This window comes from Malaclemys terrapin, chromosome 1, assembly GCF_027887155.1.
Source record: "Malaclemys terrapin pileata isolate rMalTer1 chromosome 1, rMalTer1.hap1, whole genome shotgun sequence".
NCBI lineage: Eukaryota > Metazoa > Chordata > Testudines > Emydidae > Malaclemys > Malaclemys terrapin.
In genome coordinates, this window is record NC_071505.1 from 87034334 (window position 1) to 87057326 (window position 22993).

At 47.0% G+C, this 22993-nt stretch overlaps 1 protein-coding gene across 1 annotated transcript in view; it reads right to left on the bottom strand.

Annotated features, from left to right (window-relative positions):
• Nucleotides 1–5823: 5823 nt before the first annotated feature.
• STRA8 (stimulated by retinoic acid 8) overlaps nt 5824–22993 on the bottom strand; it is a 33124-nt gene continuing 15954 nt past the window's right edge. Inside the window, exons 5-8 of the mRNA XM_054016216.1 lie at nt 21455–21725; nt 19103–19179; nt 15852–15963; nt 5824–5898 (exon numbers count right to left, since the gene is read on the bottom strand). Of these exons, the coding sequence (XP_053872191.1) occupies nt 5824–5898; nt 15852–15963; nt 19103–19179; nt 21455–21725 (535 nt within the window). The remainder of the gene's footprint in view (nt 5899–15851; nt 15964–19102; nt 19180–21454; nt 21726–22993) is intronic.

Here is a 22993-nt window from a genome sequence, read left to right on the forward strand (position 1 = left end):
GATACGTGATCCTGTACCTGCGACCTGGAGCTGCCCTTGACCAACCAGTCGTCGAGGTAGGGAAAGATCTGGACCCCCTGACATCTGAGGTAGGCCACTAAACCCAGACATACACTTTGTGAATACCCTGGAAGCCATGGATAGGCCAAACGGGAGTACAGTGAACTGGTAGTGCTCCTGCCCAACCGTGAAACGGAGGAAACGCCTGTGTCCCTCGAATATATGAATGTGGAAGTACGCGTCCTGTAGATCGAGGGCGGCGTACCAGTCCCCGGGATCCAGGGAGGGGATGATGGAGGATAGAGAGACCATGTGAAACTTGAGCTTTACCATGTACTGGTTCAGGCCTCTCAGGTCCAGAATGGGCCTGAGCCCCCCTTTGGCCTTCGGGATAAGGAAATAGTGGGAGTAGAACCCTTTGTGTCTGAACTGCGCTGGCACCAACTCCACTGCTCCTAAGCCAAGGAGCTGCCTCCCCTCCTGCTTGAGTAGGCTCTTGTGAGAGGTGTCCCTGAAGAGGGATGGGGATGGAGGGTGCGTGGGTGGGGTAGAAGTAAGCTGGAGGGTGTAGCTCTGGGAGACGGTGTTGAGGACCCATCAGTCCAGCCGCGACCACTCCAGAAGAAAAGCACACAACCGGTTGGAGAAGGGAAGCTTTATTGCGGGTGGATCCCTGGTATGACCTGGGAAGTCGCCCCCAGGCGTCCCATCAAACTGGCGCTTTCCTGCCTGTTTACCCTTAGAGGGTCCAGGCCGGGATTGACTTTGCGGGCACTTTTTAAAGTCCCTTGACTTTTTATTAGAGGGCTCATATCTGGAGTGGGTGGCCTGACTGGGAGCCTGCTGCGGTTTAAACTTGGTCCTGGCTGGGGCCGGGACATAGATGCCAGGGATTTTTAATACCATGTGGGAGTCCTTCAGGCCATGTAACTTCACGTCTGTTTGTTCCGCAAACAGGGCCTTGCCATCAAACGGAAGGTCCTGTAAGGAGTTCTGTGCCTCGCTAGGCAATCCAGACAGCAGGAGCCATGACACTCTCCTCATGGACACCGCGGAGGCATAGACCTTGCAGCCGTATCTACGGCATCCGAGGCTGCCTGAAGCTGCCGCCCTGGCAGCAGCCGTGCCCTCCTCAACAAGAGCCTTGAACTCTTTCTTATCACACTCCTGGAGGGAGTCCGCAAATTTGGGCAGGGAGCCCCACAAATTGAAATCGTATCTACCCAGCAGGGCTTGGTGATTCGCCACCCTCAGTTGGAAGCTCGAGGATGAATAAACGTTTCTACCAGATAGATCTAGTCTCCTTGAGTCCTTATTTTTAGGAGTAGGAGTGGGTTGACGTTGCCACTCCCTATGGTTGACCGACTCCATCGCTAGAGAGTTGGGGATGGGGTGGGTATACAGATATTCGCACTCCTTGGTGGGCATGAAATACTTCTGTTCCGCCCTCTTAGAGATGGGGGGCAAGGAAGCCGAGGTTTGCCACAAGGTGTTCCAGATCTTAGCCACCCTGCCCAGTGCCGGAGCCAAGAGCATGTTGAAGAGGGAGTCCAAGGGTTCCTCCACCTCCTCAGCTTTAGGTTGAGGCTTGATGCCACCCTTTTCAACAGCTCTTGGTGGGCTTTCATGTCCTTCTGCGGGACAGGCGGAGGAGGGGCTGTGATTGCCTCATCGGAGGAGGACGAGGATGGGGGTGTGGTACTCTGCATCCCCACTGGTGCCGCAGGTCCCACCACTTGGACCCCTTCTGAGCACGGGACCAGGGATGAATGCTCCACCGACTCCTTTCTTGGAGGCTGAGAAAGGGAGGCCGACGGTCTTTCCGAGGCTCCAGCCACTGAGCGAGCCACCACCAGAGGCTGTGTCGGGGCCCATTGGTACCATGGCACTGGCCAAGGAGCCCAGTGCCACTGCACCTGCCGTCTGTCCTGGTCTCGACGGGGCACACTCTCTTTGTGAGGTGTACGTTCCCTCAAGGCGGAGTGGTGCCTGGAACCTCTGCCAGTCGGTACCCAGCCAGACAACCTGGTGGGGGTCGACAGGGACCAGCGCAGACTGCGCATGGGGGTCACTGAGCGGGGAATGGCATTGGGAACCTTCCCTCAACCATGAGCGGTACCATCCAGGCGGCGACTGCGGGGGTCTGAGCGGTGGCTTGCCTCTGGACTGGGGAGCCGACAACGGCAGTGCTACCGGTACCGGCAAAGACATAATGTCTTGAGCCACCTGGGCCTATGGCATGGAGGGCACCCAAATGTGGCCACTGGCATCCGGGGAGGCCGGCTCGGAGTGGGCCGGGATACTCCGTTCAACTTAAGTCGGAGGCTGCGAGGCCGATGGGGACCGAGAGCTGCCCAACATGGGTCTAGTCTCTGCCCCACTCTTGCTCTGGTGCTATGGTGAAGACCTCTTCTTTGCCTTTTTGGAGTGTTCCGTGGACAGGGAGCGGTGCCGACTGGTGTAGGGCACCGTTGGGTCACCGTGCACTGATGCCGTGGTGCTTGGTGCCGACTCAGAGCGGTGCAGCAGTGTTGGGGTTAGGGCTGACTCCATCAAAATGGCTCGGAGCCAAATGTCCCGCTCCTTCTTGGTCCGAGGTTTGAAGGATTTGCAAATCTTGCAGCGATCGCTGAGCTGAGTTTCCCCCAGAGAGCGTAAACAGTCCGTGTGCAGATGACTCGCGGGCATGGGCCATTTGCAAGTGTTGCATGACTTAAAGCCCGGGGCACAGGGCATGCCCCGACCCAGGCGCACTAAACTAACTCTAACTAAAACTTTTTTTTTTTTTAAACTACAGGCACTAATAACTATGAACTAACAGAGTCCAAGAGGGAAAGCTACAGCAGAGCTGGAGCAGAGCAGTTCCGAAGCACCTTCACTGGTGGCAAGAAGGAACTGAGGGTGGGACGAGCGTGCAACGCCCCTTATCCGCATCATGGTGGCGCCACTCCAGGGGTCGCTGGGGTGCTCCCCTATGGGTACTGATAAGGGAAAAACTTCCGGCGCTGGTGCACGTGGTGAGCATGCACGCCTATTGTGGAATGCACATGAGCAATCACTCAAAGAAGAAACGTATTTCCTGCATCCCTCAGAAGCAGTGCAAAGGCTTGCGGGAGTCAGGAGTAATGGAGGAGCTGAGGGAGAGGGAAGTGATTGATGGGAAAGAGCCTGGGAGTTAATCTGGATGGTTGTTGGGTGTGAGTGTGGAGGGAGAACTATGGAACAGGTTTTTTGGGGGTGGGAGGAGCCTCCCCAATGCAGCCTCTGGCTGACCCCTAGCCTCTCCTATTCAGTCAGGCACATCTGCCCCCATCCCCGTGTGTGCCTGCACCTCCACTCACCATTTAGCTAGGCACAGCTGCCCTTATCCCCATGTGGCCCTGCACCCCCACCTCCCGTCTCCAGGTGTCCCTGCACCCTCAATCAGCCAGGCTTTGCTGCCCCTGTCCCCATGTGGCTCTGCACCCCGCACTACCATTCAGCCCTGGCTCAATGTTGTCACGCCAATAGCTCCTGTGTCCCTGCTCAGTCTGCCCCCCCACTAGTCCTTGTGAACCACTGTGTGTGACCCTCCCAGCAGTCCCGTGTGCCCCACTCAGTCCACTCCCCCCAATAGCCCATGCCTCCTCATCTGGCCCCCGCAGGCAGGGTGCAGCCTCTGCCCCCTCCCTTGCAGCGGTTGCCTGTCCTGGCCCATAGCCAGCTGTCCTCTCTTCTGGCACATCAGCCTTTGGTGGGCAAAAGGTGTAATTGCAACTTCCCTTTGCCTCCCCGTCAGAATCAATTATTTTGCAGGGGGTAGGGGGATCTGTGGGGGACATTAATTCTGCATTTGTACAGTGGCACAAAATTCCCCCAGGAGTAAACTCTATCAGGTTTCATTTTTTTTAAAATGATTTTTAGCCTTCATGGCTGCAACGAAAAACTCAAAAATGTGAACTGAGTGACATCTGCCTGAATTTGCAGAGGGCCTCAAACAATAGCTCAGAGAGTTGTGAGTGCCCTGTTTATCCTAATGGGATGTTAACTCCAAGACCCCACTACTCTGGGGCGCCCCTGCCAACACCAGTAGACAGGACCATGTGTGGTAGATGTGTGTAGTGGGTCTGGCTCACCCCCCCCCCAGGCTGATGCACTCTGGTTGCTAAGATATTGGGGACCCCCCATGCTACCACCCCTGCCTCTTCAGGGAAAGTTGGGGACCACAGCTACTGTCCCTCTTGAAGGGGGAAAGGGCCCTATGCTGCTGGAAGGGGGGGGCCAATGCCACTCTAAGTTGTGGGGGTGGGCACAGAGACAGATGTGGAGTCATGGGTGGGTCTCCATGTTATGATGTGCCTTGTGCTTGCTGAGGGCCACAGTTTGGGAACTACTAATCTATTGGTTAGAGCAGGGACCTAGGAGATGGCACTGCTGTGCTTTATTTCCAGTTCTGCCAGAGACTTACTGTGGGCAAGGTCACCTAACTGCTCTGGGCCTTAGGTTACGTATGAACTGGATGATGATTAATTCACATGTTGGTAAAGCACTTTGAGATCTCTGACTGAAAGGTGCTTTGCAAGTGCAAAAGAGAATTATTTCTTCACTATTTTGAGAGAAGATTTCTATGCATCGTTCTTCTTCAGCAACCTGTCAATGATGCACCGAACAGAGCAGATTGCTTGAGCACATTTGGCCAATCCTGTTTTGTTTTTTGTTTGTTTTTAGCTCATCGTTAGGTGAGATTGCTGACTATCCCAACCATCACTGGCTGCAGTTTTTTACTGATGCATTCCCAGCCCCTCCAAAAAAAAGGAGTTTCCACGTTTTTAAAAAGCTGCTGAAAAATTTGAGAGTGTGCAGAAAATAGCCACAAAAATGATTAAGAGGGCTGGAGAAAATGCCTTATCTTGAGAGACTTAAGAGTTCAATCGGTTTAATTTATCAAAAAGAAGCTTGAGAGGTGATTTGGTTATAGTGTATAAGCACAGGGAGAAAGTACCAGGTACTAAAGGGTTCTTTAATCTTGAAGAGAAAGGCAGAACATAAACTAAGGACTGGAAGCTGAAGCCAGAAAAATTCAAGTTAGAAATGAGGCACAATTTTTTTAAGTGAGGGTAAGTAACCATGGAACAAACTACCAAGGGAAGCGGTGGATTCTCCATCTCTTGATGTTGTCAAATTAAGACAGGATGCCTTTCTAGAACTTATGCCTTGTGACCAAACACAAATTATACATTAGTCAAATGTGTTTAGTGGGCTCAATACAGGGGTAAGTGGGTGCAATTTAATGACCTGTGATACACAGGAGGTCAGACTAGATAATCTAATGGTCCCTTCTGGCCATAAATGCTAAGAATATGAGACATGATTAGTGGCCAAGTTGATATATTAGATCAGTACACATTACCCTCCCCCCATTTGTACATGACATGAAAGTTTTTCTGCACATGTAATACTTTTTGATTTTGGCGTTGGTCCTTGGTTTGTAAAAACAAGAGATCTGACAAAACCTTATTGCTGATGAAATGCAAAGTCCACTGTACAAAAACAAAACAACCCCCCCCCAAACAAAACCAGTCAAACGAAAACAGATGCACTACACCATCTCTTTTCTTTAAAACTTTATAAATAGCTGTAACCTAAAACATTTTAACATATAAATTATGTAACTGATGCACAAAAGCACTGATGAGGGAATGTACAGTAAACAGTAACAAATCATTTCAACACAGTTTCTCCATCCATGCCCTGAAGCAGCTCACTGAAACGGGTGCATCTTTTCACGGGCCAGGCACGTCAAACAATGCTCTGTAATGTTTTCATTAACGGAGACACCTGTATTTACAAATCTTCATCATCAAAGGTCTCCGTGCACTGCAGCATCACGGTCTCGTAGTCAAACTGAAGAGCTTCTTCCTGGAAAACACAAGCAGGGTAATGGGGGAGATAGAAGCTGATTGTGGTCATTAGAAAACCTGGTGATCTGGCACCTGCATACTTCAGCAAAGGGACAGTGAGCACTCCCTCCCTTTTCAGTCAGCCACTGATACATGCCAGCAGAAGTGTGTTGGCAGTCTGAAAACAACAGTCTATCTGTTTCAACCAATTGCTAAGGAAGTAGGGGTCAGTCCTGGTCCAGCTGACATCATTTAGAGATTTCACTGAGTGCAATGGGCACATGGTTGCCTCTTAGGTCCTTAATCTGCGACGGACTGAGTACATCCCACAAGATATTGTGGGCAAGATTCACAAAGGGACATAGGTGTTACAATGCTCGGGGTCACACTGCCTAGCGCTTAACTGCCTAGGCAATCACTGGAACAACATTGTGATCCAAAAGCCCTCTTAGGTGCCTAGGCACTTATACACTGAATGGGGAGAGACAGGCACCTAAGAATGCGATTGACAAAGCTAGCATGCAAGCTACCTAAGCTAGCCAATGGGAGACACCGACCAGAGGGATAAATCCTAAGCCCCGTCCCTCTCTTGAAGATTGGTGTCTAAGTCTAGGCTACGCGGAGCTCTGCTAGTGATCCACAAACTGGGGGAAGTTAGGCAGTAGGTGCAGGACCTGAAACAAAACAAGGTGGGGTGGAAGGAGGAACTGCTCCCTTGCAATCTTCATCTTAGTGGATAGGGTACTCACCTGGGATGTGGAAGACCCCCACTTCATGTACCACCTCTGCCTGAAGAGAGAAGGGATTTGTATAGGGATCTACCACATAGCAGGAGACTGCCCTGACCACTAGCCTATGAATAGTCGGAGGTGGGTCTCCCTCAAGCTCTCCTGCTGAAGTTGTTCCACTTTGTTACAATGCAATATTTACATATTGATTGGGCTAGAGAAAGATGGCTCCATAGCCAAGTGGTTATGGCAATCCCGTGCAATGTGGCAATCCCTGTTCACATCCCTTCTTCCCTCAGAAGGGGGAACTTGAACTGCGGGGGACAGACGACTCACAGAGCCTGGTTAAGTACTCTATCCACAAAGATATAACAGTGGTTGATACCCTCCTCTCCTCCCCCCCCCCCGCCACCTGTTTTGTGTGAACTCACCTGAGGCCCCAATCTGGTAGGTGTGCTCAGAGGCTGCTTTCCAGATTGGGTCCCTACAGGCAACTTAGGCAGCCAAAAGTCCATCTTTCCCGGGTTGTGAATGTGATGTTGCACTCTATATGATTTCATGAAAATATGCTAATGCTGTAAATATAATGTAACTGGAATATGCTTCATGCAAAAGGTCTCTTGTAAGGTATCATTACAAAGCTTATCTACTGAGTGTGGTCATCCTACTTGTATAAATGTATCACTCTTGTATCTGAAACTAGAAATATGAAATATAACTCTGAGGTCCTATTGTAGTTATGCAAAGTGTGGGCCATTAATGGTGGTTTGGAATCTTGATGGCTCCCATTAACCAGGACAATTGACTGTAGATGTCTCTGTTTTACTTGCAAATCTTCCTGTATACATATATGCTGGCAAGTGGGTAATGAAGTCTTACAGTGACATGTGATCATGCCACCTGCACTGGAATCCATCTTTAACCTGGTGTTTTTCCATTGAGAAGGAGGGGTGAGAAGCCAGAGAGGGACAAAGGATTCCCGCCTTATGCAAAAGATATATAAGTGGGTGGAGCAGACCCAAAAGGGCTGCAGTCATGAAAATCCCCTAGCTACCACCTGAGCTGGAACAAGGGCTGTACCAGGGGAAAGGATTGTGCCCAGACTAGGAAGGCATCCCGCCTGTGAAAGAAACTTACTGAAACATCTCTGAGGGTGAGATTTTATCTGTATTCAGTTTTATTACTGTATTAGGCTTAGACTTGCGTGTTTTATTTTATTTTGCTTGGTAATTCACTTTGTTCTGTCTGTCATTACTTGGAACCACTTAAATCCTACTTTCTGTTTTTAATAAAATCACTTTTTACTTATTAATTAACCCAGAGTATGTATTAATACCTGGGGAGGGGGGGCAAATAGCTGTGCATATCTCTCTATCAGTGTTATAGAGGGTAAACAATTTATTAATTTACCCTGTATAACCTTTATACAGGGTAAAACGGATTTATTTGGAGTTTGAACCCCATTGGGAGTTGGGCATCTGAGTATTGAAGACAAGAACACCTCTTAAGTTGCTTTCAGTTAAGTCTGCAGCTTTGGGGCACATGATTCAGCCCCTGGGTCTGTGTTGGAGCAGACTGGTGTGTCTGGCTCAACAAGACAGGGTGCTGGAGTCCCAAGCTGGCAGGGAAAGCAGGGGCAGAAGTTGTCTTGGAATACCAGTTGGCAGCCCCAAGGGGGTTTCTGTGATCCAACCTGTCACAGTGAATTCCCCTGGTGCTTGGCTGTCTAGACACCACGGTGAGGCAGCTGTGCTCAGGCAGTAGCCTGGTGCCTAGTATGAGGCTGCAGTGTGCATGTCCAAAGTAAAAACGTAGGCGCCTACAGGAATAGACAGCAGCTGAGCGAGGTTCTGTGGATCGCAGTGGTGCCTAAAAGTGGGACTAAGGCACCTAGCTCTGTGGATCCCACTGACTTCAGTAGCTCAGGATCAGGCCCTACTTCCCTTAACTCAAGAGATGGAGGAGTCCCTCTGCTGGACAGACTTAAGGAAAGTGAGTGCCTTTTGGGAGGTCAGTGAAGCAGAGGTGAAAAAGCTGGTGGTCTTTTGACATATGTCTACACTGCAATGTGAGCCCAGGGTCTGTGGGACTCAAGCCCACAGGCTTGGTGTTTGTAAGCCTGGTACTGAGTGTCCATAGTGACTGACTGTAGGTTTAGAATAGCTGCACCTGGATCTCACACCTGTGCACACATGACCACACTGCAATATTCAGACCTAAGTCAAACCAGCCCATCTCAGGCTTCTTAGCACCCTCCCCAGCTGTAGCCACTCGAGCTTCTTCTTCATGGTGCACTGTGGGAAAACATGACTGTCCTTCCCATGGCATTTTACAGGAAGTTGTCATGGCCTGCCAACTCATCGAGCCAAGCCGTCTTTTGGGTCTGCACCCACCCCGAACTCCAGCAACTGGAGCCAGCAACATGAAGGCATCAGCATTTGAAGAAGGTGTCCTGCTTGGGCTTTCACCCGGTTGAGGAAACAGGCACAGCATCCATGAGACAGTAGTGGAAAGTTTGGTCGTGTTTTCTGAACGACTGAAGGCACCTATCGGAGGATATGGACAATACAGACATGGCAGACTCACATTGGCTGAGGCTGCATGTGACTCTGATGCTCCCTCAGTAGACTGACATTTTCAGAGCAGGACCACAAGCACAGACTGCTAAGAGCACACTGTCATGTGGACCTGGGATGACCAGCAATGGCTACAAAACTTTTGCATGAAGAAAGCTACATTTCTGGAGCAAGTGAACAGCTTGTCCTGATCCTCCAGTGTCATGACACATGCATGAAGGTGACCATGCTGGTCCAGAAGTGGGTTGTTATAACCATATAGACGCTGACTACCCCAGATTGCTACAGGTCCATTGCTAACCAGGTTGGCGTTGGGAAGTCAACTGAGACTAAAGTGGTGGCAGAGGTTTCTGAGGCAATCAGGCAGGTGGTAGGCATAAACAATGTCCCTGAAGTAACTGCTGGTTTTGAGAGAATGGGGTTTCCAAACTGTGCTGGGGCCTTTGAAGGGACTTCTTTGCCTTCCTCAAAAAGCACACGAGTACATAAACACAAAGGGTACTACTACATTGTTATGCAAGTCCTTGTAGACCACAGAGGCTGATTTATGAACACCAATGTGGGCTGCACGGAAAAGTTGATGATGCTAGGGTCTTCCCTGGGAGTCTGTCTTCATGGACAGGCCAGGATACTATTGCCATCAAATGACATTGTCCTATGGAGTATTTGTCCCCACTGTTATTGCAGGGGATTCCACGTACCACCTTTTGCTTTGGCTTATGAAACTGTATCCAGATCTCAAAGGCCTTGGCAAAAGAAGGTTTAATTACACTCTCAGTAGTTGCAGAATGGTGGTTGAATGTGTGCTTGGCAGACTGAAATCCCGCCAGCGCTGTTTACAGTGGCATCAATGCTGTCTGCATTATTGTGCCTTTCTGTGCTCTTCACAATCTCTGTGAATCCAAAGGTGAGCCATTTGCCACTGAGTGGACCTATGACAGTAATGGATTGCTGAACTGGTACACTCAGCCAGAAGGTGCGCCTGTCACAGCTGCAGCAGGATGCACTCGGGCAATAGAAATCAGGGATGCTGTGTGAGCCCACATTATGGACTTGCCTAGACCAATGGAAGAGGGAGACTGGTACATTTATTGTTATGTATAACAATTTGTACATAAACGAAGTACGGATGCTGTATGATATGAATGGCCGTGTGTGTGATTGTCATGAATTGTTAATTGTGGAGGAGATGACTACTTATACAACATGGGCGGGGGATGGAGGCTTGTGTGGCATAAACTGTCGATTTTCTTTATGGATTGATCTGAATATATATAGCGAGAAATTGTGCTTGAACACAACTTCTCAGCTATGTCTTATCATGTCTCGTCTTTATTCTTTGAAATACACATTATATGATGTGATGCAGTGATGGAAATACAAGTTAAAATAAAATAAGTGTTTATTTGTGAACTTGGCAGTATTACCAAAAAACAATATTGTCAGGCAGGCCCGCTGCCATTAAAACACCAGTAATAAACCAACATCAAAACTGGTGATAAAATAAAGTGCATAACTCCAACATGGAACAGTGCAAAACAGTGAAATAAGTGCAAACAATTACATTCCCTACTTCTGCGTGTCCCCAGCTGCCCATTCTCCTTTCCCTTTCTAGCTTGTTTAGTGTGCACTTGGTGCCACTGCATGGGGCTGGAGGACTGCAGTAGTGTGGAGGACTGCTGGGGGTACATTTGTCCTGCCCAACTAGAATTCAGTCCTGGTTGCATGGGCCACCCAACCATGGTATCATCTAATGTACTTCTGGTCTGCACGACATGGTACCATGGAGGGCACTAAGGACATAGTGTGGGTGGGGCAGGAGCCTGAAGTCTTGCAGCCATTGGCGCAAGCAGCCTCTCAAACATGTCTTTCTGCTGCACTTTATCTTCCTCCCTCAAGGGCCGTTCTTGCGCCACAAACTGTGCTGGAAGTCTCTCCTCATGTGCTGCAATTCTCTCCTTGTGCTCTGCAACCTGTTGGCGTCTTTCCATCTGCCGTGAATCCTTTTCCCTTTGGTATTGGTCCTGATGGCTGGCTCTGTCCAAGATGTCCACCGTAAGTTCATCATGGAAATGCTTCCTCTTTCGCCACTCATGACTGTTCAAAATCCCAGGCGCTTGCTAGACTGTGGCTGGGCTGCAGAGGTGGAAGGGCCTGAAAGCAGACATCAAACAGTACACTATCGTCTCAGTACTTCAAAAAAGCTTCGGTGCTTCCTCAGAAAAAGTGTCTGTGAAATATCAAGGCCAAAATTAATCCCTTTGTAAAACTCAGCTCCAATATCTTCTCAGCGGAATGCTTTGGTTCCCCAGAAACTCCCTAGACACAACTCAGTTAAACAGAGTGAAAAGGGCAGACACACAATTGTGAGGTATAATTTTAAAATGCGGTATGTTTAAAAAATGCAGACAACTGTAGCTTGGGGGTTTGTCAGTGCTTTCAGGCTTTCCACATTCTGCAGGACTTAACAATCCTGCAGGGTCCTGAATGGCAAGGAGACATTCTAATCCAGGGGTTCTCAAACTTCATTGCATCATGACCCCATTCTGACAACAAAATTTACTACACGATCCCAGGAGGGGGGATCGAGCCCGCCCGAGCCTCACCGGCCCAGGGCCAAAGACGAAGCTCAAGGGCTTCAGCCCTAGGCAGGGGGCCTGTAACCTGAGCCCCACCACCCAGAGCTGATGCCCTTGGGCTTGCGCTTTGGCAGTGGGGCTTGGGCTTTGGCTTTGGCCCTGGGCCCCAGCAAGTCTAAGCCAGCCCTGGCGACCCCATTAAAATGGACTTGTGACCCACTTTGGGAGTCCCAACCCGGAGTTTGAGAACTGCTGATCTAGTCCATGCCACTGGTGGCAAGTCAGCTGTGTATGCCACAGATTTTCAAGCTTATGGTGACTGAGCAACAAATCTGTGAGTGGTGTGAGCTGGTGTCCTATAAAGGTGGGCCTGGAAAATATGCTCTTCCCCTATCTGGCGTTCCTACTACAGGAAAAGTTTGCAGCTATCACCATCAGAGATTGGGTCACAATTCATGGGGGGGAATCAACAGGATGCTAATTTAGCACCCACATGGATTACTGCCTTCTTATTGCTTACAATACAGCCTATTCTAATTACATCGACCCATGGACTACATGCAAGCCCACACAATAATACAAACTCTCATAAAACTGCACAGACATCCCCCCTTCCCTGGCAATTTCTTGACTACATACAATCTCCTGCCGTATTTTGGCCACTGATTTCATCACCCATGCACTACGTTTCCCTATACGTTTTACTGGTCACAGGCGGCTCCCTATGCTGTGTTGTGGCTGATTTGTACAGTGTGATGTACTAAAAGGGAAAGCAATAGACGGTTCTTACTTTTAACATCCCAGCACATCTCTGTAAGAATGTGTGAGAAACTAGTACAAATTTAATCTTAAATGCTTGTTTAACTATGGTTTGCGCTTTCCAGTATCCATTCTGAATTCACCATGTGGTGGTGAATTACATCTTGATGCCAAGATGCTGGTGTGCATTTTGCCATTAGTGGACCCACAACTTGTAATAAAAATTGCAGTGGGTCATAACCCAGAAACCCCTCCTATTGGCATATTAACAACAAACATGGAGCCAAACACTTACCAGGCTCTGGGGCTACAGTCTGTCTCTTCTGCTTCTGCTGCCAGTTCCACTGCAGGCTGCTCCTACGGGGGGGGAGGCCGCCGGGTGTCATCAAACAGCTCCTCTGAGTATGGACCCAGAATGTGCTGTGTTTGCTCTGGAGGCAAAACCTCTTTGGGGACTGGTATGAGCACCAGTCACTTGATCCAGCGTCTGCTGGCTCCCCTCCAGTGTTATACTAGATTTGGGGGGTCACAAGGCTGTCATCCCAGCTGACCAGGCTATCGTGAACTGCTGGGGGCTCAGTACCCAGCACCCAAAGTCCTCATTAAAGAGACAGGATGATGGAGAGTTCCCAGAGATGTGCATTCTCATCCCTGGCTTTCTGGTAATCACTCGTCAGCCGTTTAATCTGCTCCCTTCACGGTCACCAGTCCGCTGAATCCCAGCACTGTCTGCTTATTTCTTGGAATACACGGTCATTTCTGGGATTCTTACTGGAGTGGAACATCTTGCTCGCCTCACACCACAGATCTACCAGAAGCTGACAGTGGGCCTATGACCAGGTAGCAGTGCGCTTGACAAGGACTTCTGTTCAGTGGCCATAGCTTATGCAGGAGATGGTTCACTCTCTTAGTACTTCAGCAATCAGAATAAAATGGAAGGGTTAAATGCTGAGCAGCTGAACTTGAACCAGGGGACTGCGTCTGCTTCCTGGGAGTTGATTGGCTAGTCTTGGGATAGAAAGGCTAGGAACAAGGGATTGTGGGACAGCGTTGGCAGACTCTAAGGATGAGTTTGGCAGATCGGGGCCCGAACTGCATCCATGCTGCCAAATGGTGCAATTTGGATGGGACTTGGGCCCATCTTAGGGCATGGATGCTGAGGGCTTGCTGGCCCGGAGTCAGACACATTTCTGTGCAGACAGAAGGGAGGTATGGCTTGAGCCTGAGCTTACATTAAATCTAGACACACCCATAGTTCATCTAGTCCCTCCTACCGCACCAGTGCAAGATTCTGTAGACTGTGGGGAGGAGGGGGAAGTTAACATTTTTAAAGGCACCTTAGTGATTTAGGAGCTTAAGTCCTATTTTCAAAAGTGACTTAAGCACTTCTGTTCCTAAGTCCCATTTACTTTCAGTGTGACTTAGGCTCCTCAGGGCTAGATGTTCAAACATACCTATGCACCTAGATAGCTTTCAAGTGAGTTTACAAAAGCACCTAAGCAGGTTAGGGACCTAACACCCACTGACTTTAACTTAACACAGTTTTGAAAATTCTACACTAGATCTAAAAATGTTTTATCTTATCTGCAGTTGAGCAACTCTTACAACAAGGCCTCAAACCAGCAGCCCTGGACAAGTTATATAATTGCATAACTGATCTCCCTGTTAAAAATATTTCCCTTCCATGTAATCTAAACATTCCCATTCTCAGTTTTAGGCCTCCCCTTCTGCACTGTGTTGTACACAGTTCTTTCCATTCTTCTGCATGGTTTGCTCACAAGTATTTTTTCAGGTGGGGTGCCTTCGCCGCACTGAGAACCCGACCAGAAACTTGTCCAGAGCAGCTGCATTTGATATATGTATAAATAGTCACAGTCATAAATTTGTACATTCTTTGAGGGGTTGAAGCAGCACTAATTAGTTTGTACTGAGGTACTATAAAACCCATCAGCTGATCAGTATTGTTCTTGTGCCACAGTTACAGGGAAAGGTGACCAGGGGCTGTATTTTATTATTCAGTCAGCTACACATTGTGCATCCTGATTACAATTATATCTGCTACCTCACCTTTATCATATGCATGAACCTTAAGGACACTAGCTCATCCGTCCTGAGTGTTTTATGCCATCAGCATTGCCCAATTTCCTGAGCTAACGGAGTGCCTGCAGGAGCCACTGTGCCAGGGGCAGGGTGGAGAGTCTGTGGCTACTGGGATGTGGAGCTGCATCGCTGCTCTCAAACCAAAAATCTTGCAGGTTGTATTCTGCCTTGTAGTATTATTCCCTAGGTGTACTGTTATCTACATTAAATCAGATGCCATGGCTAATTTGCCTGTTTATATTCATTATTATGTGATTTCTCCTTGGCTTCCCTTCTAATTATCTGTTAACTGACAACCTGGTATTCCTGAGGAATGAAAGTGCACAGCACGTTGGTTTTATCTTGAGGGCTGTGCCAGCTGAATTATGAACAACCTCGGTCAACTGCCTACAGGTTAATCCATAGCTTCCTCTGATGCTACAAATCTTTTTGTCTTTCACACTCTAGCTCCATTTCTTATTCCCACTGCTTGTCTCTTCATGACCTAAATGTCTCACCACCCCTTCCCATTCTCCCCAGTCTGGGTGCGGTGAGATAAACTCATGACAAAAATCACTCACACTCGAATAGCATTGTTTTGAAAAAAGGAAAGGGAGAGCACATTGTGACTACCTGATTCAGACAGACATAAATGCTATGCTTCTTTACCCTCCCACAAGCTACAGCCAATAAAGAAAATATGTATTTTGGTTGCAGCTATTTCTTCTTTCCCCTCCTTCCTCATCTTTTATATCATGGATGATCAAGTGACAGAAATTAGGAAGCAGAAGTAGCAGCAACTATCAGAGAGGCACAGCTGATGTTGAGCAAACAGGATTTACTTAGGGACTCCCTTGGGTCCCCACATCCCATGCAAGTTCTGCAGCTCAGGGGCTGACCCAATCTCCCTGTCTAGTAGTGGGATAAAAGGGGGAGGAAACAACCTGCAATCTGAATGACTTTCTGTCCACTGGGCCAGCCAACTCCAGTGATATCAGTGAAGTTATTCAAGAGTTAAATTTGGCCCCCATGTCTTTTCTAGCATCTAAAATAAAACAACTGAACCTTGCCCCCTAAATGGTGAGTTTATTAATCTTTGGAATGGAAGGAATTAAAAAAATAATGAAGCCTAAGATTCCAGTTTGGATGATCCTGAGGAATATGAGCAAAGGCACATCAAATGGAAATCCCAATCTGTTATTCAGAGGAATACGCTGCCTCATCTATAACAAACACTTTGGCAAGGCCTACCTGGGGAAACTGTGTGTTAGCAAAGAAAAGACCCTTTAAGAAACCAGTGATCTGCAAGTAGAGCCGGTGGTTATCCTCTGGATTTTCTGAGGTGCAGCCTGCGAACATGGAGCTGAAAATGGAAACAGAAATTATATTTAATTTCCAGTCTCCTGTCTCTTCCTGCTCGCTTCTTTTCCTTTTTATTTATTTACAAACCTTAATAATTATTTTCAGGATTAATAAAATAAAAGCAAACAACTGAACAACGGGGAAATCATTACACAATAAATTATACAAATATAGAAATGTGATACAAGAAACAATTATCAAAGCAAAGAAATTCAGAGATACATGGCAGACGTGATAATATTGTTCCAGGAGAAAAATGTATGCTAATTATAATGCAAAGTAACAGTCATATTTATCTGGCAGCCTGCATGTTTTATAGCATCACCTTGTTCAAATTAAGGCCTTTTATTTTTTATGTTACATTTTGAGTGAATGAGACAGCTTTATGTCGTCACACAAGTTGACTGAGAATATCAACTAGCAACAGCCACTCTGTGGCCATATGCTGGGCAACTTCCCCGGCAGGCTCTGCCAATCTTGAACCTGACTTCCAGCCTTGCATCTTCTCCTGAGCTCCCAGAGAACTCTGCCAATGCACAGAGTAAATATTTTTTATTCTGGGCCTGAGTTGCTTGAAACCACAGGCTGACAAAAAAAGACCCAATTGTCCTAAAGTAAGAGCTGGCTAGGGACATGTGCAGATTGGGCACTAACTCAGTGTGCCTGAATGCTTCCCCTCATTTTTTAAAAAACAATCACTTGTTGTTTAACTGGTACACATTTAATTTAGTTTTATTATATATTTGAGTGTGTTTTGGTTAATCTAAAAGGATTTATTCTCATTTACATTGCTCAAGCAGTGTGATGTGTAGTTTTAGTTTAAGAGCAAATCATACCTCACATGTTAAAGGACCTTCTAAACTTCTGGACAATTATTTTCCTAAACTTACAACTTGCAAGGAGAGAAAATCCCACCCAAGACACAACCTGCAGCGAAAGTACTTCAGAGCTGAGCCATCACATGGATTTTCTATTAAGAAACACAATCCTTGCCCTTGCTAGGGGTACTGGCTGAGATCAAGAGTGATGACATGTCCTCTCTTGACGGACTACACACAGCCCTTGCACAGGGAAGGACTTGATGTAATAGATCTTTCCTTTCTCTGATGTTACTATTCAGGTCAAACAAACTACATTTCTGCTCTGTAAGATATTTGTTATTGCATTCAAATATTAAAAAAGGTGAAGGAGACTATGTCTAAAAAGCAGGGCTGTCAAGCGATTAAAAAAATTGTGATTAATTGCACTGTTAAACAATAATAGAGTACCATTTATTAAAATATTTTTGGATGTTTTCTACATTTTCAAATATATTGATTTCAATTACAACACAGAATACAAAGTGTACAGTGCTTACTTTATATTTATTTTGATTACAAGTATTTGCACTGTAAAAAAACAACAGAAATAGTATTTTTCAATTCACCTAATACAAGTACTGTAGTGCAATCGCTTTATTGTGAAAGTTGAACTTACAAATGTAGAATTAAGTACAAAAAACTACATTCAAAAATAAAACAATGTAAAATTTTAGAGCCTGCAAGTCCACTCAGTTCTACTTCTTGTTCAGCCAATCGCTCAGACAAACAAGTTTGTTTACATTTGCAGGAAATAATGCTGCCCACTTCTTGTTTACAATGTCACCTGAAAGTGAGAACAGGCGTTCTCCTGGCACTGCTGTAGCCGGCCTCGCAAGATATTTATGTGCTAGATGCGCTAAAGAGTCATATGTCTCTTCATGCTTCAATCACCATTACAGAGGACATGCATCCATGCTGATGACAGGTTCTGCTCGATAACAATCCAAAACATTGCGGACCGACGCATGTTCATTTTCATTATCTGAGTCAGATGCCACCAGCAGAAGGTTGATTTTCTTGTTTGGTGGTTTGGGTTCTGTAGTTTCCGCATCGGAGTGTAGCTCTTTTAAGACTTCTGAAAGCATGCTCCAGACTTTGTCCCACTCAGATTTTGGAAGGCACTTCAGATTCTTAAACCTTGGGTCGAGTGCTGTAGCTATCTTTAGAAATCTCATATTGGTACCTTCTTTACGTTTTGTGAAATCTGCAGTGAAAGTGTTCTTAAAATGAACATGTGCTGGGTCATCATCCGAAACTGCTATAACATGAAATATATGGCAGAATGTAGGTAAAACAGAGCAGGGGACATACAATTCTCCCCCAAGGAGTTCAGTCACAAATTTAATTAACGCATTATTTTTTTAAAGAGCATTATCAGCATGGAAGCATGTCCTGTGGAATGGTGGCCGAAGCATGAAGGGGCATACGAATGTTTAGCATATCTAGCACATAAATACCTTGCAATGCCTGCTACAATGCCATGCGAACGCCTGTTCTCACTTTCTGGTGACACTGTAAATAAGAAGAGGGCAGCATTATCTCCTGTAAATGTAAACAAACTTGTTTGTCTTAGCGATTGGCTGAACAAGAAGTAGGACTGAGTAGACTTGTAGGCTCTGAAGTTATACATTGCCTTGCTTTTGAGTGCAGTTATATAACAAAAAAAATCTACAGTTCTGGGTTGCACTTTCATGACAAAGATTGCACTACAGTACTTGTATGAGGTGAATTGAAAAATACTGTTTCTTTTATCATTTTTACAGTGCAAATATTTGTAATAAAAATATACACTTTGATTTCAATTACAACACAGAATACAATATCTATGAAAATGTAAAAAAAATCTCAACTATTTAATAAATATCAATTAGTATTCTATTGTTTAATAGTGTGATTAATCACGATTAATTTTTTTAATCACGATTAATTTTTTTGAGTTAATCGTATGAGTTAACTGCAATTAATCGATAACCCTACTAAAAAGACTTTTTTTGTTCCACTGGAGGAGAACACAGTTCAAAATTAGCTAACTTATCCTTAGCTAATTGGGCATTCTTGAGATTAGCACAGAAGGTACTTTCCATTTTAATGTAAAATGTCTATTAATTGCAAGCTTACCAATTCTTACACCTTAACAAATGGTATGATCATGAGTAAGTTGCTGCAAGCAGTTGTCTTTAACAGACCTAAGGGAGGAGGACATAAATATGGAAGCTGCCTTATTAATGTGCATCAAAGGATGAGGATGCTGGCTAGCAGACTGGGTGTGTTTATAATTACCCTGGACTGGATGCTTGTTGAGTCTCGTTTCTGTCAAGGAAGCCAGCAGCAACATCAAATGCATCTTCAAATAGTATCTACCAAAGAAAACATTTTAGATGTCAAAACTATCAGCCACTGCACAATGTACACACTGTACAAAGGAACTGGATTTAGGCCCATGGTTTACAAATACCTCAATGAAAAGCAGGGATTATACAAGTGCTTCCCCGTCTATTTTGCTAGCTGTTACTGATGTGCTCAGCCAAAGATCTCAGCTGTATCAGCCAGTGCCCAAACAATCTCATTCAGCTGTGTGCTCCAGCTTGCAACGAAGCCTGGAGTGCTCCAAATTCCAACACTGCATTGTAGAATTCCATGAGCTCCTCCACCCACCCTGCTATGTTCATTGTTACTCCTGGTGTACATATAACCCTCCAATATCATTTTGTAAGTAGGCCGGTTACATAAATGGCCTAACTTCCTTCCAGTTGAGATGACTTATTGCTGCAATGCACTTATGCATTAAAGGTAAATACTACTAAAACACCACTAAAAAAAGTACCCAATCTTTCTTTGAGCAGCTGAGCACTCAAATAAACAGCATTTCAACAAATGTTTACAATCAATTACCTTCTGCTTATTCTCTTTAAAAAATTCCAGCCATCATGTGGTCACTGACTTCCCATCTCAGCTGAGACCCCCCCCCCCCCCATGCATTGGACTGGCAGTTTCAGTTGTACAATTGACTACACTGGAGTGGGGAAGCTGGTGTATGAAAGTTAAACCAGTTTTATTACCCACTGTTATAAAATGCTATTATAAAGAAAACCCTTACGATCTGGGAGCTGATCATTGGGTCCAGCATAGCTGTGTTCTAAGCAGGATTTGTGAGGCGAAGGTAGGTGTATGTCATCTTTATCCTTATGCCCCCTGACAGATATGGCCATTTCCTGCAATATTTTTGGGATTAATTTTACATATCATTATGGGCCAGGGATTGTATGTAATTCCATGGGGGAGGGTGACCACAGTCTTTCAAGAACTAAGAACAGTGGGGGTGATTAGGCAAATTCACTCAGGCTATAACACCTCTGGAGAAGTACCACCACCCAGAGAGGCCCACACAGACTGGTTCAGACTGGATTCTCCAGAGGCGAACAAAGGATGGACTTTTGGATATATAGCCCGAGTTTAAACTGACTCAGGGCCTGCTTTCTGACCCGGCAAACGGACAGGACCTTCTGTCCAAGGGCGTCCCCAATCCTTCCTGGGAATGGCTGGAAGGACTTTGGCCTACTGAGACCCCACAAGACTAGTAAGCTTGTAATATGCATATAGGAACTTTTGCTGAGGAAGAGATGCGTGGTAACTTATAACCTCTGTTTATAGCCTCTGAAGAGGCAAAGCACTGGTGATGGCCTGTTTTTAGTTAGTCTGGCTCGGTGGGAATAACACAGTGCAGGCAGGGAACTGTGCAGCATGGAAAACCCCCAGTCAGGAAGGAGAGAGATGTGCGTCTTCACCCAAGAGAGGTGACGCCTGAGGAGCAGGGAGCCTACAGTGCGTGCATGGGCAGCGGGTATCACAGGCCAGGGCTAAGTCTTCCCAAACAGCCCGGTGTGGCCCTGCCCACACTCCACCCCCATACCGCCTCCGGCTTCCTGCTCTTCCCCCCGTCTAGGGCTAGGGTGGCCTGCAGCTGGGGCCGATGTTCACGCTGCCTGGTGCTTCAGGGCTGAGACACCGGGGATGGGGCTCCGGGGCCACGCCGCCCACCCAGTTCTCCAGTGCTGGGGCTGCGCCGCCCGCCTGGGACTCTGGGTGCCCGGGCGGCCCAGGGCTGGGGTGGAGGGCCCAGGGGCTACTGGTGGGGGAGAGGCAGGGCCTCAGGCAGAAGGGGCAGGGACTAGCCTCCCCCCAACGGTTGGTTCATGCGCCACCCATGAGTGTATGCCCTTGTTACACCACAGAGGGGGAATATGGGTGTAGTTGCCCTGAACTGTGATGCCCTGCTCCCTCTCTCATACGTTGGAGCAAACTTAACCATTACCTACAGACTCCTCACTTCAGTGCAGAACAGCAGTACTACTGGCATTAAAAGCCCAGTGTACTTGGGGATATCTTAACAAAACTGAAAAACTGGCAGCCACAGGAGAGCAAGGTTACGGATCTGCTAAGGAGTAAGAGAATTCAATGTAAACATTTACCGCCATGCCGTTAATGATATTCACTTGTGTATTATGCTGCTTATGGAAAGGTTTAATTAAAATAATGTGTTTCCCTTTAAGAGATGCACACTCAGTGTAGCTAGCAACTTTCCTGCAGTTTGGAACTTCTGAAGCAGGAAGCCTAGTAGTAATTGCCACCTACCTCCTCGGGCGTGGATACCAATGAACCACTGGCTTCTTGACTATTAGCTCTGCTGTTCCTCACACTGCCTTCAGTGCAGGCTGCCTGAGGATCTGGGAGTATATTTTGTCTCTGACTACAGTACTGCAAGACGCTGTTTCTCCTTTCCTCTGGCAGATTCTGCCATAGGTGGGAAACAGCTGTGGAGACCACAGGAAGAGTGACCTCTTCGGTACACACAATCCCATTCTCAACCAGCAGGTCCACGGTCTGTTTATAAAAATACAGGTACCTGTAACAAGAGGAAGGGAAGCATCTCTTAAAAACAGTTTATGGTGGAGCAGCCTAATGGTTAGACCAGCAAGCGATTGGGAAATAAGTCTTAGATTCTATTCCAACCAATGCTGCTGACTCACAACAGGACTTTGCACAATTACTCTTGTTCATACAGGTGGGGCTGGAAGCACCACTTGTTATTAAGGTTGCCCAACGTTCACTATTATAAGACTCTGTTTTCAGCTGCTGCTTACTTTGCCAAACTTTAACTGGGCTAAATTTTCCATGCTGGGTGTCTGCTTCAGGCTGAATTGTTTTGGAAAATTTCAGCCAAAACAATTCAGCTGTTTCTGAGAACAAGGCTAGGGAAAAATACATTGTTTTGGCCATGTTAAAAAATTCTGGCAACTTTTTCTTTGAAAGAGTCTAGTGCTCTTGTGCTTTGGAGCAGGGATGTGAAATTTGGCAAGGTCTGGCCTTTGCCAGCTCCATGAAAATATGCCCAAATTTGGCGAAGTTATGAGTCTCAGTAGGGAATTAGATTTTAGCAGCTAAATTCCCTGAAGCTACCATCCACACTGGGCATGCTCCAGCCCAGGGTTGAGCAGGATTTTCCCTGCATTGCAGCTGTGGGCTGCTGCAGGCTCTGCTGTGTCCAAGTCTGAGCACTAGAACTGAGAGCAGGAAGCTTGTCTCTCTTGTGTGCTCACTGATGGCTTAAGCAGTGTGTAGGAGGAAACAACCTTATTCCCATGCAGAGGGGACAAGAGCTGGACCTGCGGGAGGAGCAGGAGGAGAACACTGGGACAAAGAGCACGGGAGAGGGAACGGGGACTGGAGGTTGGTGGGACGGAGGGAAACTAGGATTTGCTGGGCAAGGAGACTACAGCTGGCTAGACAAGAAGACTGGGAACTGGGGAAGAAAATGGAGGATAACGAGACGGGGAGCCAGTAGGCGATGGGGAGGGGAGACACTGAGATCAGAGGAGCAAGGGGGAGGTTGGGCTGGGCAACTGGGGCTGAGAACCAGTGAAGTGTAGGAAAGGAAGTAAGGAGAAGGGAGACAGATCTGACCAAGAGCCCGACAGTTGTGGGGAGACTGGCACTGGATGGCCAAAGAGATTGGAACAAGAAGTCAGGGCAGGGGAGATGACACTGAAACTGGGACGTCCAGTAGAGATAAGGAATGTGGATGGCGGGGGGAGTGGCTGGAGGCCAGAGTGGGGGAGAGAGACAGCTTGGATGAGGAGCCAGCAGGGGTGAACTGGGGCTGAGGAGGAAATG